Raw genomic sequence first — 14,063 nt, 5'->3', positions numbered from 1 at the left:
GTTTAATGTGTGAAGCATCCAAAAGGGTGAGGTCAGTACAACTCCAAGCCAAACCAGAAGAAAGGAGAGCACTGAAAAGAGAAAAACCATTCAGACTGTAGCTTACCAGACAATAGCTCTGTTCCAAAATCTAGCTGGCTGCCTGCGGAGGCAGCATTTTAAGAGATCATTACCATGCTCCTGATTTTAGGTGTAGCTATGCAGGCTAACGAGCCACTGAAACAGCTAAATGAAAATACTGTGATGTATAGTTGAATAAAAACTGAATTAAGAATTATAGGTAGTAGAAAGCTTGTGAAAAATCTTCCTTTAAAAAAAAAAAAAAAAAAAAAAAAAAAAAAAAAAAAAAAGAAGGCCTTCAGGCTAATTTAGCCTTGGACTACCATGTTAAAGAACGGTATGAAGGAATGAGCCATTACGGGACTGCAATTAACTTGACTTACTAGGCTAGCCATACCATGCATCTCTAGATACGATTAGGTTTTGTGGGGAAGTGTTGCGCTGTCAATATGAACGAGTAAACACAGGCCGAATGTCCCTGGGAGCAGATGCATTAGCACCTCACACGGAAAGCGGCGCTGTGAATCCCAGTCCTGTTTGCTCATTTCTCTGGACCAGATAAAACCATTGGATTTATGTTTGGCTGGATTTGCAAGTCAATGCTTCCCTGCCTCTTTAGATTAGTCTTATCCTTCACTTATCGCACAGCACACCGCACTGAATAACTATGAATCGCCCTTCAAGGACCTAGAGCGCTAAAACGTCTCCATATATGCACAGACAGGAGACCTTTAAAGAAGATTTCACTCGAACTGAGCCTTTTCTCACAATTTTGTTTCAATTTAAATTTTAATAATCATTGTTATTGTCCTCCAGCACCGTAGGAGTCAAATATCTCCCAATGAAATTATACTACATACAGTAGCTCATTATCCCAGGCCCAGAGAGAAGGTTAACTCTGAAGCAGCAGCTGCTTTTCTCTGACATTAGGTTCCGGTCTGCTTAGCTCTCCGTTTGTGGTATTATGCATATGAGAATATTATATATGCATGGACCCACAAGATAGCGCAGATGTCGCTAAACACTAACTGTACGCTCACAGTCAGGGTGCTAGAGAGGGTCTAAATTATAAGATCTGATACACTCAAGTGAATACACTCAGGACAAAAGAATTTGTTGTCAAATGAATAGCGCTCCGTCGATACAGGAAGGCAACTTACGAGTGCCAGAGTGTGTATTTCTTCAAGAGCCCTTTTGGCTCTTGCGTGTAAGCCCTAGTGCCCTGGAGGTAAACCGAGGTGAGAACGTTGTGTGAATAAGCCTTGAGCTCTGCTAGCCGCCCATCGCTAAACAGTGGGACAGCAGGGTCTTTGTAATGAAGCGCTAATGCAAAATGTCACACACAATTTATGTCCTTGACCATATACCATTAGTTAAGCTGCACCTAAGCCCAGGGGAACAAACAAACAACACAGTGAGAGAGGAGAGACATTAATTGTCTGTGACAACATGCCTCCATTGGTTGTACATCTCTGTTACAGGCTATTACATTTATCATTAGCACCTACAGAACTCTCTCAACCCCTCTATTTTCTGTCTCTCTACTCTGTTTTCTCTCTCTATTCCCGCCGCTTCTTCAGCCCTGACCCTTAAAAGGGGAGAATTTGGACTTTTATATTGTGCAACAGTTTCAGGCTTTGCCTCTGAATATTTTTTTAATTGTACATTGTAAAAGAAATAACTGAAGGATAAAGAAATAGTTTCTAAAACATTTCTATAGTTATTATTTACCCTCATGTAACTTCAAACATTTTTCAACTGGGGCCGTTAAGCTGCAAAATGATCTAAAAAAAGAAACAATAAAAATGTCATAATAGTTAAAAATACAACTTGGGAACAATATTCTAAGTCTTTTGAAATTATGATAGATAGACAGCATGAACTATTACTATTTTGTTATACATTTACAATGCTTTTGTGTGCTTTCCAAACATACTTACATGAATAATTAGCATGCAAAATTAACAATACTTATTTGCCTAATTGCAAGAAATTTGATTAATCACTTGATTCAATTACATCGACTGAAATGTGTACTTAAATATTTATTAACCATGGGAATAATATTTGCCTTTCTGCCAAATGCCTCTTTACATGCATGTTTGAACTTTATCTAAACCACGATTATCTTTAACTAATACTAACTATGAAACTATGAAAAGCATTTTTGTTAATTGAAATATAGCTCAAATAAAATATTATATGAAAAGGTTAAACTAAACAGAATTTTAATATTTAAAATGTGACTGAAATAACGCTGTTGAAAAATAAAACCCTAAGTAACAAAAAGACAAAAGCACATAACAGAATGTAGGCTAGTTAGTCACTGAGACAATGACTTTTCCCATCACTGATTAACCTGAAAATCTTCATAAATATTTCAAGTCATTCATGATATATTGTAAACAAAATTTGTAAATCATGTCACGGAGTAGAACATATGCTCATGAAAGGGGCAGAGGAACAAGGCTCCTAATTATATCTCATTTCAAAATATCCGTTCTACTCATTTGTCATGTGTTATGCCCTGTCTATTCTCTCATATGCTCTGGGAAAATTTGAATAATCAGCTCTCTACTAATTTTTCTCACTAAGGTTTGCATTTAGCTAACAAACCTCTTGAAGCCAGTCTAATTTACAACAATGCAACAAGAACTCCCCAATTAAATGATCAGGCCAGAAAGGTCAACATCCCTGCATGAACTCAAACAAACATTTCTGCAATGGCACATCCATCTAAACCTGATCAGTAATGCACAGACTGGCCATTAGCTTTTAATACTTTCTCACATGATGTAATAAGTGGTGCTTAGAGCTTAAGGGTTTTTAAAACTGGAAAACGCTGTAAGTGGCATACAGTGAGGACCAAGGACTGTTGACAGGGGAATGAAATGGCTCGACGCCAAGGGCTGGTACTTTGTTGTAGGCCGTTGCCAGATGAGTTGGGGGGCTTTTTGTAGGACATTTGAGGGTTATTCATTATTTAGTCCTCATGGTTGAAAGATTGATGAGGAACACGCCTTCCTTTCCTGCCTTAAGAGGCTGCTAAGTCCCAAGAACAGAAGTGTGAATTATTCAAAGGAGTGAGAGAGAGAGAAAGAGAGGTAAAAGAAGGCCAAGAAGGAGGGAGGGCAGAGCAACCCCTCACAGATGTTTGTACAAGGCCCTCCAGCATCCAATAAGTCTGCATGTGGACCCTTCTGGCTCTCGAGTTAGACAGCCAGGGGATAGACCACGGTATGGACCCTGCAGAGATGTAACTACACAATGGCCTGTACTCAAAATGGCTCTTACCCATCACTGAATCCAAGTCCCAATGTTGAAGCACCAGGTATCCAAAAGTTCAAAATTATAAAGCAGGGGTTGAGGGTAAAGGAACTGCATCTGGGGAGAGTAACTGAGTAGGGAGCATGCTTGGCTTAGAAAAAGCATGCAGTCTGTAGTACGCATACATTATGTATGAGGCATCGTGCATAATAAGGAGAAAACCATGTTTGTGATGTTAGTTGTCATGCCCGGAAGTGTGATGCAGTATCAACATGGTGCTTCTAGTATTTTCGAAATCGAGATTTACAATACAGAATATTCCCTATTCTGCATTTCAGTTTTCGAAAATGACTGCATGCATACTGCATCATCTTCCTGTGAGGGCAAAGGAGAATTCAAATATGTTAAAGTGAGTTCAAACGTTAACTCCTCACATTTTGTTCTTTCGTTTCTGATACTTAGTCACCATGTCTTGTAAACTGGAGGTGGGAGGGAAATGAAACACAAACAAAAGAAAAACAAGAAGCAGAAATAAGTGAGTTTCAAATGGGAAAAATATAGAACAATGGATGTAAGAAAAAGAAAAAGAAAAATAAGTCACAGTCTTAAAAACAGCTTGTGATTGATATTTCATCATGTCTGGTGTAAAGGTTTCTAGTGCTACATATTTCTCAAGATGTTTACCCAGAATTCTGACCTTTGCTGACTTCTGTAGCCATTGTGAAGTATGAGTGTGGTGCTATTTCCTGTTATTTGGGTGACTGAATTCTTCTATGCACGTGAACGAGCAAATAAACTCAGCTCTGCGCAGTAAGGTGCAGGTCACTGAGAGAAGCAGAGCGGCGCGGAATGAGGCTGAATGGAGATGACTTCCTCTGACTGATGAGGCCAAGTACATAAAAAAGGAGCTCCAAATTATGTGCGGCAGTTTTCGAGGCATAAATATTTAAGAGAGTGTGAATAAGAGATGACTGAGACTGAGACTGGCTCGCTGATTGCCGCTCCAAAAGCTCAGTGAACAGTGCATTCATCCAGATAGTGTCTTCTCTCTTTTCTATCTCTTTTTACTCGCTTATACACATGAAGCTCTCCTGAGGTATGCATTAAATAAAGTCCTCAAAGCAGCAAGTGTTACCTGTTGATGAGATCCTCATTGTCATCGCTCTCCATCTCATCCTCAATAGCAGCCTGGAGGTCTCCGATCCTCTTAAAGGCCAGCTTGAGATCTGCCTGGAGACTCTGATTGGCCGCCCCAAACTCTCAATATCCATTTCCTGAAGAGACAGGGTTACATTTCAGTATAAGTAAAAGGCACTGCTTCTGCCTATTTTTGCATTTAGACTGTGCTATGGTCATCTAACATTGATTTAAAAGGTATTATTGAAACATCGATTAATTTAGGATTACTGTCAAAGATAATCTTTTATGAATCTTAAAGTGAAGATTAATTTTTCCTCATGAGTACGTCAGTGTTACTAGGTTTAAGAATTAAAATGACTAATGCTAATGCAAAAATAAATTATAGCTAAAGAGAAATATTAAAAACAAACTAATAAAAAAATACTAAATTAAAAGAAAAATATAAAAATAAAGTTTCAAAATATTAATACTATACTACATAAGTATACAAAATAATAGCTGTACAATAACATGATGTGATGCCTAAAACAATTTAATCAAACGTTTTTAGACAAAATGTACAAGAAAATTTAATTGTATGGATTATTGGCCAATATAATTAGTAGCTACAATGTATTAGCCAGAATTTTAATATTAGTGCACCCATTTATTTATTAAATTATTTATTTTGTAACTGACACTAAATATTTATTCTACATAACACGCATAACAAATCTATCAAAATGTAATAATTTGTGTATTTGTTGTACTATTTTCTGAATATCTGAATTGACAAAGTCAAATTCTGTATTCATCGGCCATAGTGGCTGTGGGCAAAATAGCATGAGGTCCATGAGGTCAGGCACTATTGTCGATGGACTCACTGTTCCCATTCATCCCAAAGCGGTTCAGGTCTGAACTTTATGAAGGCCAATCAATTTCATTCTCACTACCGCAAATAAATAATTTCTTTATGGACCTCACATCATGCATGGAATAGAAAAGAGCCCTGTTGCCAAAATTTGTTGCCAACCATTTTTTAGAATGTCACCGTATGCTATAATATTATGATACATCTGAAATTAAAAGGTTTAATCAAACCTGTTATATAGAGGGTCCATATAGGGTGCATGTACCTTTTCTGTTTTGTCACGTTTAAAGGTATAGTTCACTCAAAATTTCAAATTGCAATCATTTATTGCCCTTATGTAATTCCAAACATGAAAGATAAAAAACTACATTCTGAGAAAATGGTTTTTTTTTTCCCCATGTAATTTCTAACATTCCTCAAAATATTTACTTTTATGTTCTGCAGAAGAAAGAAGCTAAACTGCTTTGGAATGACATGAAGTTGAGTAAACAATCACAGAACTTTGTTTTTTGGGTGCACTTTTCCTTCAAGACACTTCAGAATGAGAACGTCAGTGAAGCAGAACAGAAACAGGCTTCTCACCAGCTCGTGTTTCTTGCGGCTGGCTTCCGCTTCCTTCTTGGCCAGCTCGGCCATCTCCTCTTTGACGTCTCGGATCTGCCTCAGGAGACGTTTGTTCTGCTCTTTCTCCCGATTCTCGCTGGCACTGCGCTGGTCTCTGCCTCTCAGTCAACTTCTCGAGATTCTCTTTCAGCCTCGCTACAAGACTCTGCAGAAGACGCAATCATTTATTTAACACGATACGGAGAAATAACATGCACCATCGCTTAAGTGTTTCTGGATCCACTGTGGTTGTTTACAGAATCCTGCAAGTCTAGCACTGAAATATGCAAGATTGTCAAGCTATCCATATGGTGTGAAACTCCAAATAACTTCCACAGCAACTTTTCTGTGATTTTTCACACCAAAGGTGGGCTGCGCTGGCATCCAAACTGAGAAATATCTACAGATTAGGAAAACAGACATTCTTTACAGCTTTGGATGGGCACGGTTTAAACAAGCTGCCTCTAGAGATAACATTGCCCAAGCCTGAACTGAGCTATACGTCCAACAAATCAGTAATAATAGCGTTTTTTAAAATCGCTTCTGTTGACAGATTTTGCTGTGGGCGCAGTAGACGTTTGTAATTTGTGCAGAGTGCCAATTGTAATTCTGCAGGTGAGCAGGAGCACCAAACAGATGAACGATGAAGAGTACCGGCTGTTGGAAAATGTCACTTAAGGAACAAAAAAAAAAAAACCCCATCAAATCAAACAAAACAAAACGCTGAAATAATGTGCATTAGAGGAAACACATTAATTACACTAGTTGTGTACAATGCAAAAACGATGACCTCCGCAACATGAAATATCACACATAAAACGAAACGCATTTCATCTTTAAAAATGGGACAGTGTTAATTTGAAAAATACAGAGGGGGTCGGAAATAATTCACATTCAATTCACAGTGACATTTTTTTTGGTGGAGAATTATTAAACACTTTTAGAACAAGAGTTAAAGGTCTATACCGTGGGCCAACGGGAAGGCCTGGTGGGTGTGTAGATTAATTTCAGTCTTATCTGACAATTCAATGCCTGCGCACTGACCTTTGACACTTCCAGCAACCCACATAAAAACATGCATCCTGCCAACTCACCTCCAAGCGTTTGACCTGTGTCTTCTCAAACTCCAGCTTGGTCTCCAGCTCACGGATCTTGGCCTCCTGCCGGCTGACCAGAGACTTGTCCACCATGGACTGCTCTTGGAACTCTAGCTGACTCTGCAGGGCTGTGAGCTGCCAAACACACACTTACGGAGTGAGAATTCACACAAACACACTGAGAAAGGACATGGAAATACTGAATATAACTATCACCTGCTGAGCAATGGCTCAAAGAGACAAAGCCCTCACCACCACGGGGTGTGTTTAACAAGGCCTACCTGCTTTATCAGCCTTTAAAACGGCTCCACTGCTCTACATTGAGTGATGGGTCCAACCCAGTTCAGACCAGAATTGAGGTTATGATATTTGCTCAATTACACAGGTCTCAAATCTATTATTCAAACCCCATCACTGTGCCATGTCTGCATATTGCCACAGTCGTTTTAAAGAGTGAAAATATTCTGTGCTAAGAATAATAATTTATCTGAGTACACAGTTGGCCAGAGTCGTTGAGCAAATTACTCAACTTTGAGTTTTGTGAGGGGAGAAACAAACTGTTCCCTACAGTATGAGACATTAAAGTCTGATCCTGAGAGTGCAGAGTCAAGAGGGGAAGAACGATTCTATATGTAAAGAGCTAAAAACTGAGCTTATCGCTAAAAAGTCAAATACTGAGGGGCGGAGTCCATTCATATAATTAAAGATTCAAATTCTGAGACGGTTGAATCTAATTCCATCATTAAAGAGTCAACGGTTGAGATGATTGGAGCCTGAGCCTATCTTCAAAGAGTCAAACACTGAGGGGAGGAGTCTGAACATATAATTAAAGATTACATTTTCTGAGGAAGTGGAGTCTGATCCTATCATTAAAGAGTCAATAGGAGTGTTTGACTTGAATCTATGCTTGCAGCGACTGATTGGTGGATGACATCAAAGTACCGCAAGAGCGATTATAAAGAGCATATGAAACAATCAGCTGTCAAACGCTCTCAAGGTACGTTGATGTCATACACCAATCGTCGCAGCAGCTCTGCTATAAGGCAAACAAACCTAATGTTGAACGGGAAGAGTGTAATCCTATCATTAAAATAGTCAAATGACAAAGCTGAACTATGCTTAAGTCCAGCTAGGATGTACTCTGAGAATGCAGTGTTGAATATGCATTTCTCTATGGATGCCAAAGTGAATTCACCTTCTCCTGGACGTCCTGTTTCTCCTTCATGGCCTCCTCCAGCTGGGCCTGCAGGTCACTGATCTGGGCCAGGTTCTGTGAGGACTGCACAAGAATACACCACAGAGAGGTCAAAATCTTCTGCACATCACAGGACAAACTGAACCCTTCATATTTATCCATTTAAAGTGATCTGAAAGTCGTTTGTCATGTTATATAAATTATATATTTAAGGGCGACGCCTTCTGTATGTATGAAATATTCAAATGACTGAAATAAAAGATAGTGATAGCGATGAATTGTTTATAAAGCTAGACTGCGTTTGCTTCCTTATACTGATGCATACTGGCTGGTATTCTATAACCGGCACGCAAAGAACATGCCAAAGAAGTGGGAAATATGCTACACATGATCATATGTTATTTTGGTGATATATCTTACAGCACACTGCAAACTATTTAGCTACTGACAGACAAGCAATCTTATGGTCTGTTAATGACATCTTAAAGAAAAATGGCAGCAATAAATGGCATGTTAACAGAAGCGTGAGTGAAATGAAGCAGAGAGAGTTAACTACTTAGACTGTCTGAACGTTTCAAGTATGATTGCGACTGTGTTTCAAAACCTGCGCAGTGTTCCCATAAATGAACCATAGAGCTGGTGAAGTAAGCCCAGGGAATAAGGCTGTTCCAATGGAGAGGATCTGTTTACTTAGGGTCTGTGGAGACACATCAGTCATCTCTACATCGCTGCCATAGCAGCATGCTGTGTTTAAAACACTTTTAATGACAATCAACCCACGCTCTTAAATACACGACAATCGCTGCAGTGATACTCTTCACATTGGCACGAGCGACCAATCAAATACAGAAATACAAAGTGGTTCATCTGCACATGCTAAACAATGCTGTCGATTTCATTTGCATGTTGCTGAGAAACGCGATGAATCATACTGGAAAATGTCAAATATGCTGAAAAAATGTAGCACGCAAATATGCACAGTGTCAAAAATATATAATTGAAAACACAATTGTGAATAAAAATGCTTTTTAGGCCCGTTTCACACTGCACTTCACATAGCACTCTCCTCACTGTGAATGGCCTAACCTGTGAAATATGGCTTTGTGAAACATTTGCAGTGTGAAACATGCCTCTCTCTCAATATTTAATTTGATGTATGCTTTTTTAAGTAACATTTTATTCGTAGTGAATTTTTATGATAACAAAAAAACTATTGTACATACACGCATATGTACATCTACTCTGTGTGCGATGATGAAAGAGAGTTACCTGGGCAACAGCGGCTTTGTGTTTCTTCATGAGTTCGTTCATGTCCTCCTGATCCTCCTCCATGCGGGACTGCAGGTCATTCTTCTCCCTCTGCAATCGACTCAGCTGCTCCTCAAGCTACAAGGAAATCAAACAAAAGCACAAGACAAACACAAATATGACTTCAAACTGAAACAACAAATGTCTGAGAGATGGAAAACAAATCAACCTGATTGAAATGCTTGATGTTTTGGCAGGTCCTAAGCTTATGCGTCAGGAACAAACTGCGTTCCAGAATGTGTTTTTAGCTATTTCTATTAATACAAACAGCAGCATATAGGCCACAGACTCAACACAGTCGGACTCAAACCTCTGCATGTCAGGAACATACGCATCTAACCACTCTGACTTCAGCAACTGAAAGCCCAGCTTCTTTAATTCCTTAAAGAGATAATTTTCCTGTCTCCCCGTCACCAAACAGTAGCTGCTTGCATTGTACAAATCCCTGAGAACACAGAACCGTCTCTCCAATTAGAGATGAACACTTCACTGCCTGCTCTGTCAAACAGTATCAGAGGTCTAATTCCATTCAATAATAATTACCTCAACAATACAGGCAGCTAATCTCTGAGGAGTAACTTTCAAATGTATTCAAAAAAATGTAGACGCTCAAAATTACTTATGAATTAGTGAGCATAAAAGTAGGAAAGCATATTTTGTAAAAACATCCTCATGAAAGCAATTGCTTTCATACTTTCAATCTCTTTAAAAAAATCAGACAAATTAATTAAAATGAAAGGGATGATATTCTGCACTTTTTAAAAATAATTTGACTTTCCTTGATATGCACCGAAAATATCTGATCAAAAACAGACTCCTACTGTTTCTTTAAAAGACCTAAAAAGTAAATGACTTCAGTAATCTTTTGAAATGTGAAAATTGCATTATCTGTATGTGCACAAGCATTAAAAAAAAAAAAAAATCATAATTTTATTCAGGATGCTCAAGTTAAATTGATATAATAAATAATATTACTATTTCACAGTATTACCATAAACTATTCTTAGTATTACATGTAAATTTTACATGTTTAAAATTCAAACATTTCAAAATAAAGTTAAAATACTACAAAACTAAAGTTAAAATATTACGACAATAAAGTCAAAATGATCTGAGAATAAAGTCTACATGTTTCAAGAATTTAATTTGTAGAAATTAAAGTTCTAATATTTTGAGAGTAGCCTATATACTTTATTCTCGTAGTATTTCGACTTTATTCTCATAAACTTGACTTTAATCTCATCATTTTAGATTATTTCTTTTTTTTTATATGGCACTAAAACGCTGTTGTATAAAACAGTATAAAACAGAAAAAGTTTTTGTGAGAGCATAAAAAAATCACACAAAACAGATATCTGAATAGTAATGTAAATATTTATGGCAATACTATAGTGTGCTTGTGGTTATAGCATCAATATCACGATAATCTCACATTTTTTAGGTTTTCATAAATTATATACATGTACTGGCTTTGCAGGATTATACTTACACAGTAAAGCTAGATTTCTCTTTTAACACAAGATACTGCTAAAAGATATTCCTTATTGTCTGTACTGTTCCATTTCACACCTTTAAACTCCGCCTGGCAGGTGTATTGTATCAAACCTATGTGCCACCTTCAAATCCTCTAGTGGAATCCATGAGCCCCCAAGGGAGGGGTGACAGACAGACCTGCAGCTAATCACACAGCCATCATGACCAGACCATTTATCATGGCCTTGCTAATCAATATGACAATATTTAGAAGAGAGACAGGTTCAGCAATACCCACAAAAACGCTCTGCACCAAAAACAATGCTTCAGCCTGGCTGTGGCTTTATAGAAAATTAAAATGTTCACTGCACCCTTCTGTCAGAGTGTCTCTTGCTCCAGAGAGCTGAGCAAATATGACAGGCGGCGACGAGTACAAAAAAAATAAATAAAAAAATAGAAAACAATATGGAGACGGCGTCAGGGGAACAGCATCTGCAGAATTTGGCTGTATCCGTCTCTCCTGATATCACTTCATAATACGCTACAGCGAAGACACAATTACACCATTTTCTCACGCTGAAATAATACTGAACCAATGACGGAATTATTAAAGTGTAATACATTTCACGCCGATACATCCTGTTCAAATTAGAGCTGACATTGGGAACGTGCCATTATGGGCGGAAATCATTTCCCTGCTGTAAATAATTGAAATGACATCCTGGCTGCCACCTATGGTGGATGAAGACAGGTGGTGTCCTTTGTCTCTGTGCGAGAAACGACTCAAATTTAAAAGAAGCACAACGCGACTTTTTTTCTTACCGCCTGCTTGGATTTAGATATGTCATCCATTTGGACATGGAGGTCCTCAATCTCCACTTCCATTGACTTTCGTGCTTTGACGGCAGCAGCACATGTGAATTCCGACTCCTCGAGCTGGGAAGAGCACAAACAGATAAATAAACTATGTTATATGATGTGTTAACTACAGAAGCCAGGGGAGCCGACGAACAGACCTGGTTCTTGAGCTGAGCAATCTCTCTCTTGCTGGGAGCATTGTTCTTCAAGTGATCCAGCATGATCTGGGCATCAGCCAGCAAGGCCTTTGTACGCTTCAGGTCTTTCCTCAGACGCTTTTCTGTCTCTCCACATCTCTGTGGCTCACCTGAAAACACCAAGGACATTTTACATACAAGTTATATATAAATATACTCTTTTAACGCACGCCAGTTGCGTTCAAAAATGAAGAAACCGGATTTTAGACTGCACTGTACATAACCGTCACAAATTATTATTTGTTAATAAAGGATATGTTATTTTTATGTTTTTGCAGTTGAATGTAACAACTACCCCAGTAGATAAACAACAAAACAGCATTATTTACCTGATTTTCCCTACTAGTGATTTACAGAAAGATGTTTGGTTTTACATGTTTATACCGTTATACCCTTTATAAGTCTTTATAAGTTTGAAAGAATTTAAAAGTCTCTTATGCTCAAAAGGGTGGCATTTATTTGATCAGAAAAACAGTAATTTGCTGAAAATTATTACAATTTTAAAATGTAATTTTGATCAATTTAATGTGCCCTTTTTAAATAAAAGTATTATTATGACATGAAAAATCACTCTTGCACTATACAATACTGTACATATTTATCAAGACTCAAGGCTTAATTAACAAATTTTAAATATTGATACAGTACTATACAGTATTTGGTTTTTATTTGACTCCAATTTTAGCACTCTCTCTTCTAATTCTATTCTTTAAAAAAAAAAAAAAAAACTTTTCATAACACAACACTTTTATTCTTTTAAGTAGTCCATTTGTTTTCTTTTTATTTATTATGCAATTAAAACTAGCTTGTTAAATTTTTTCTAGTCTATCCGTTTTCTTTTTTTATTCATTACCTAATTTTAAAAACCTTTTCATTAAGCTAACTGAAACTTGTTTTAGGAATTCCATATCATTACTCTTTTTGTTGATTTTGATTGCTCCCATTGTTCTCCTTTGGACAACAGCATCTGCTAAATGACTAACTGTAAATGTAGCGCAGTATGTGTAGTATATAGAGAGTCGGGTGCTGTACCTGGTCTTGAGCGCTCATCAGCTTGGTTTCCAGGTCCCTTCTCTCCCGCAAGACCTTCTGCTTCTCTTCATACTCCTCCTCCAGCTGCACCTCCATTTGCTTGAGCTGCTCACACACACAAGCATATTAACAGAACATCATGGAGGGCTTTGTGAAGTAGGTTTGCCCTGAAGAGTCAATCTAATTATATACCACCTTTCCAGACATATAAACACATTCCTTAAATGTGTCTTTAGATGCCTCTGAGCACCTTCAAGTGTCAATCAAGGGACTCGGTTGTGAGAAAGAAGGGTAATTATGGGATGCACTGTACTGGCAGCTTGATTGTTTAAGTGGAGAGGAGGGAAAGGTGAGCTATACGTGATGAAAATAAAATAGCAGCCCCTATGAATTATACATCAAAACAAAACTCAATGAGTTCAGCTTATCTGCACCTCCGCGGCAAAGACACTCCACAAATGTGAAAGCCGCTATCTGCAACAAGAGCTGAGCTGAACAACCCTGAATGGAAATTCTTATTCAACACATGGCCGAATACGTCTTGTTTATTTATGTTGTACAGGAGTTGAAACGAGCTCTGCATAAGAACTGAACATCAGCAATTAAAATGTTATAAACTGAACTCACCTGAACTGAAACCAGTTGCAGAGTATTCTGGGCATGTTTAAGTAGTGACTTGTATATGTGTATGGGAGCTTATGTATGTATCTTATGTATCTTCTACATCTTTATATTACTTATTAAACAACATTATGTGATAAATATATTATACAAATATCATAAGTATACATGTAAATAATATATAAATAATAAATATTCATATTTATATATACAAATATTGTTATTTCTATTTACATATACAAAATATTTACAAATTATGTACACAAATGTGGACGTGATTAATCCATTTGACAGCATTAATATAATAATAATAGTAATGACAAAAACAATAAATGTTCCATTAATATAGTAATGCATTATTA

At 37.5% G+C, this 14,063-nt stretch overlaps 1 protein-coding gene across 1 annotated transcript in view; it reads right to left on the bottom strand.

The window, feature by feature from the left end:
* Positions 1 to 14,063, bottom strand: part of LOC122358500 (unconventional myosin-XVIIIa-like) — a 63,321-nt gene that overhangs the window by 4,191 nt on the left and 45,067 nt on the right. The window contains 12 exon segments of the mRNA XM_043258318.1: positions 3,762 to 3,806; positions 4,463 to 4,580; positions 4,583 to 4,601; positions 5,900 to 6,037; positions 6,039 to 6,086; positions 7,015 to 7,152; positions 8,213 to 8,296; positions 9,482 to 9,598; positions 11,816 to 11,929; positions 12,010 to 12,138; positions 12,141 to 12,158; positions 13,081 to 13,185. Of these exon segments, the coding sequence (XP_043114253.1) occupies positions 3,762 to 3,806; positions 4,463 to 4,580; positions 4,583 to 4,601; positions 5,900 to 6,037; positions 6,039 to 6,086; positions 7,015 to 7,152; positions 8,213 to 8,296; positions 9,482 to 9,598; positions 11,816 to 11,929; positions 12,010 to 12,138; positions 12,141 to 12,158; positions 13,081 to 13,185 (1,073 nt within the window).

Source organism: Puntigrus tetrazona, chromosome 15 (genome assembly GCF_018831695.1).
Source record: "Puntigrus tetrazona isolate hp1 chromosome 15, ASM1883169v1, whole genome shotgun sequence".
In the NCBI taxonomy this organism is placed as follows: domain Eukaryota; kingdom Metazoa; phylum Chordata; class Actinopteri; order Cypriniformes; family Cyprinidae; genus Puntigrus; species Puntigrus tetrazona.
The sequence above is the reverse complement of the archived record's forward strand: the minus strand, read 5'-3'. Positions and strand labels throughout refer to the sequence as shown.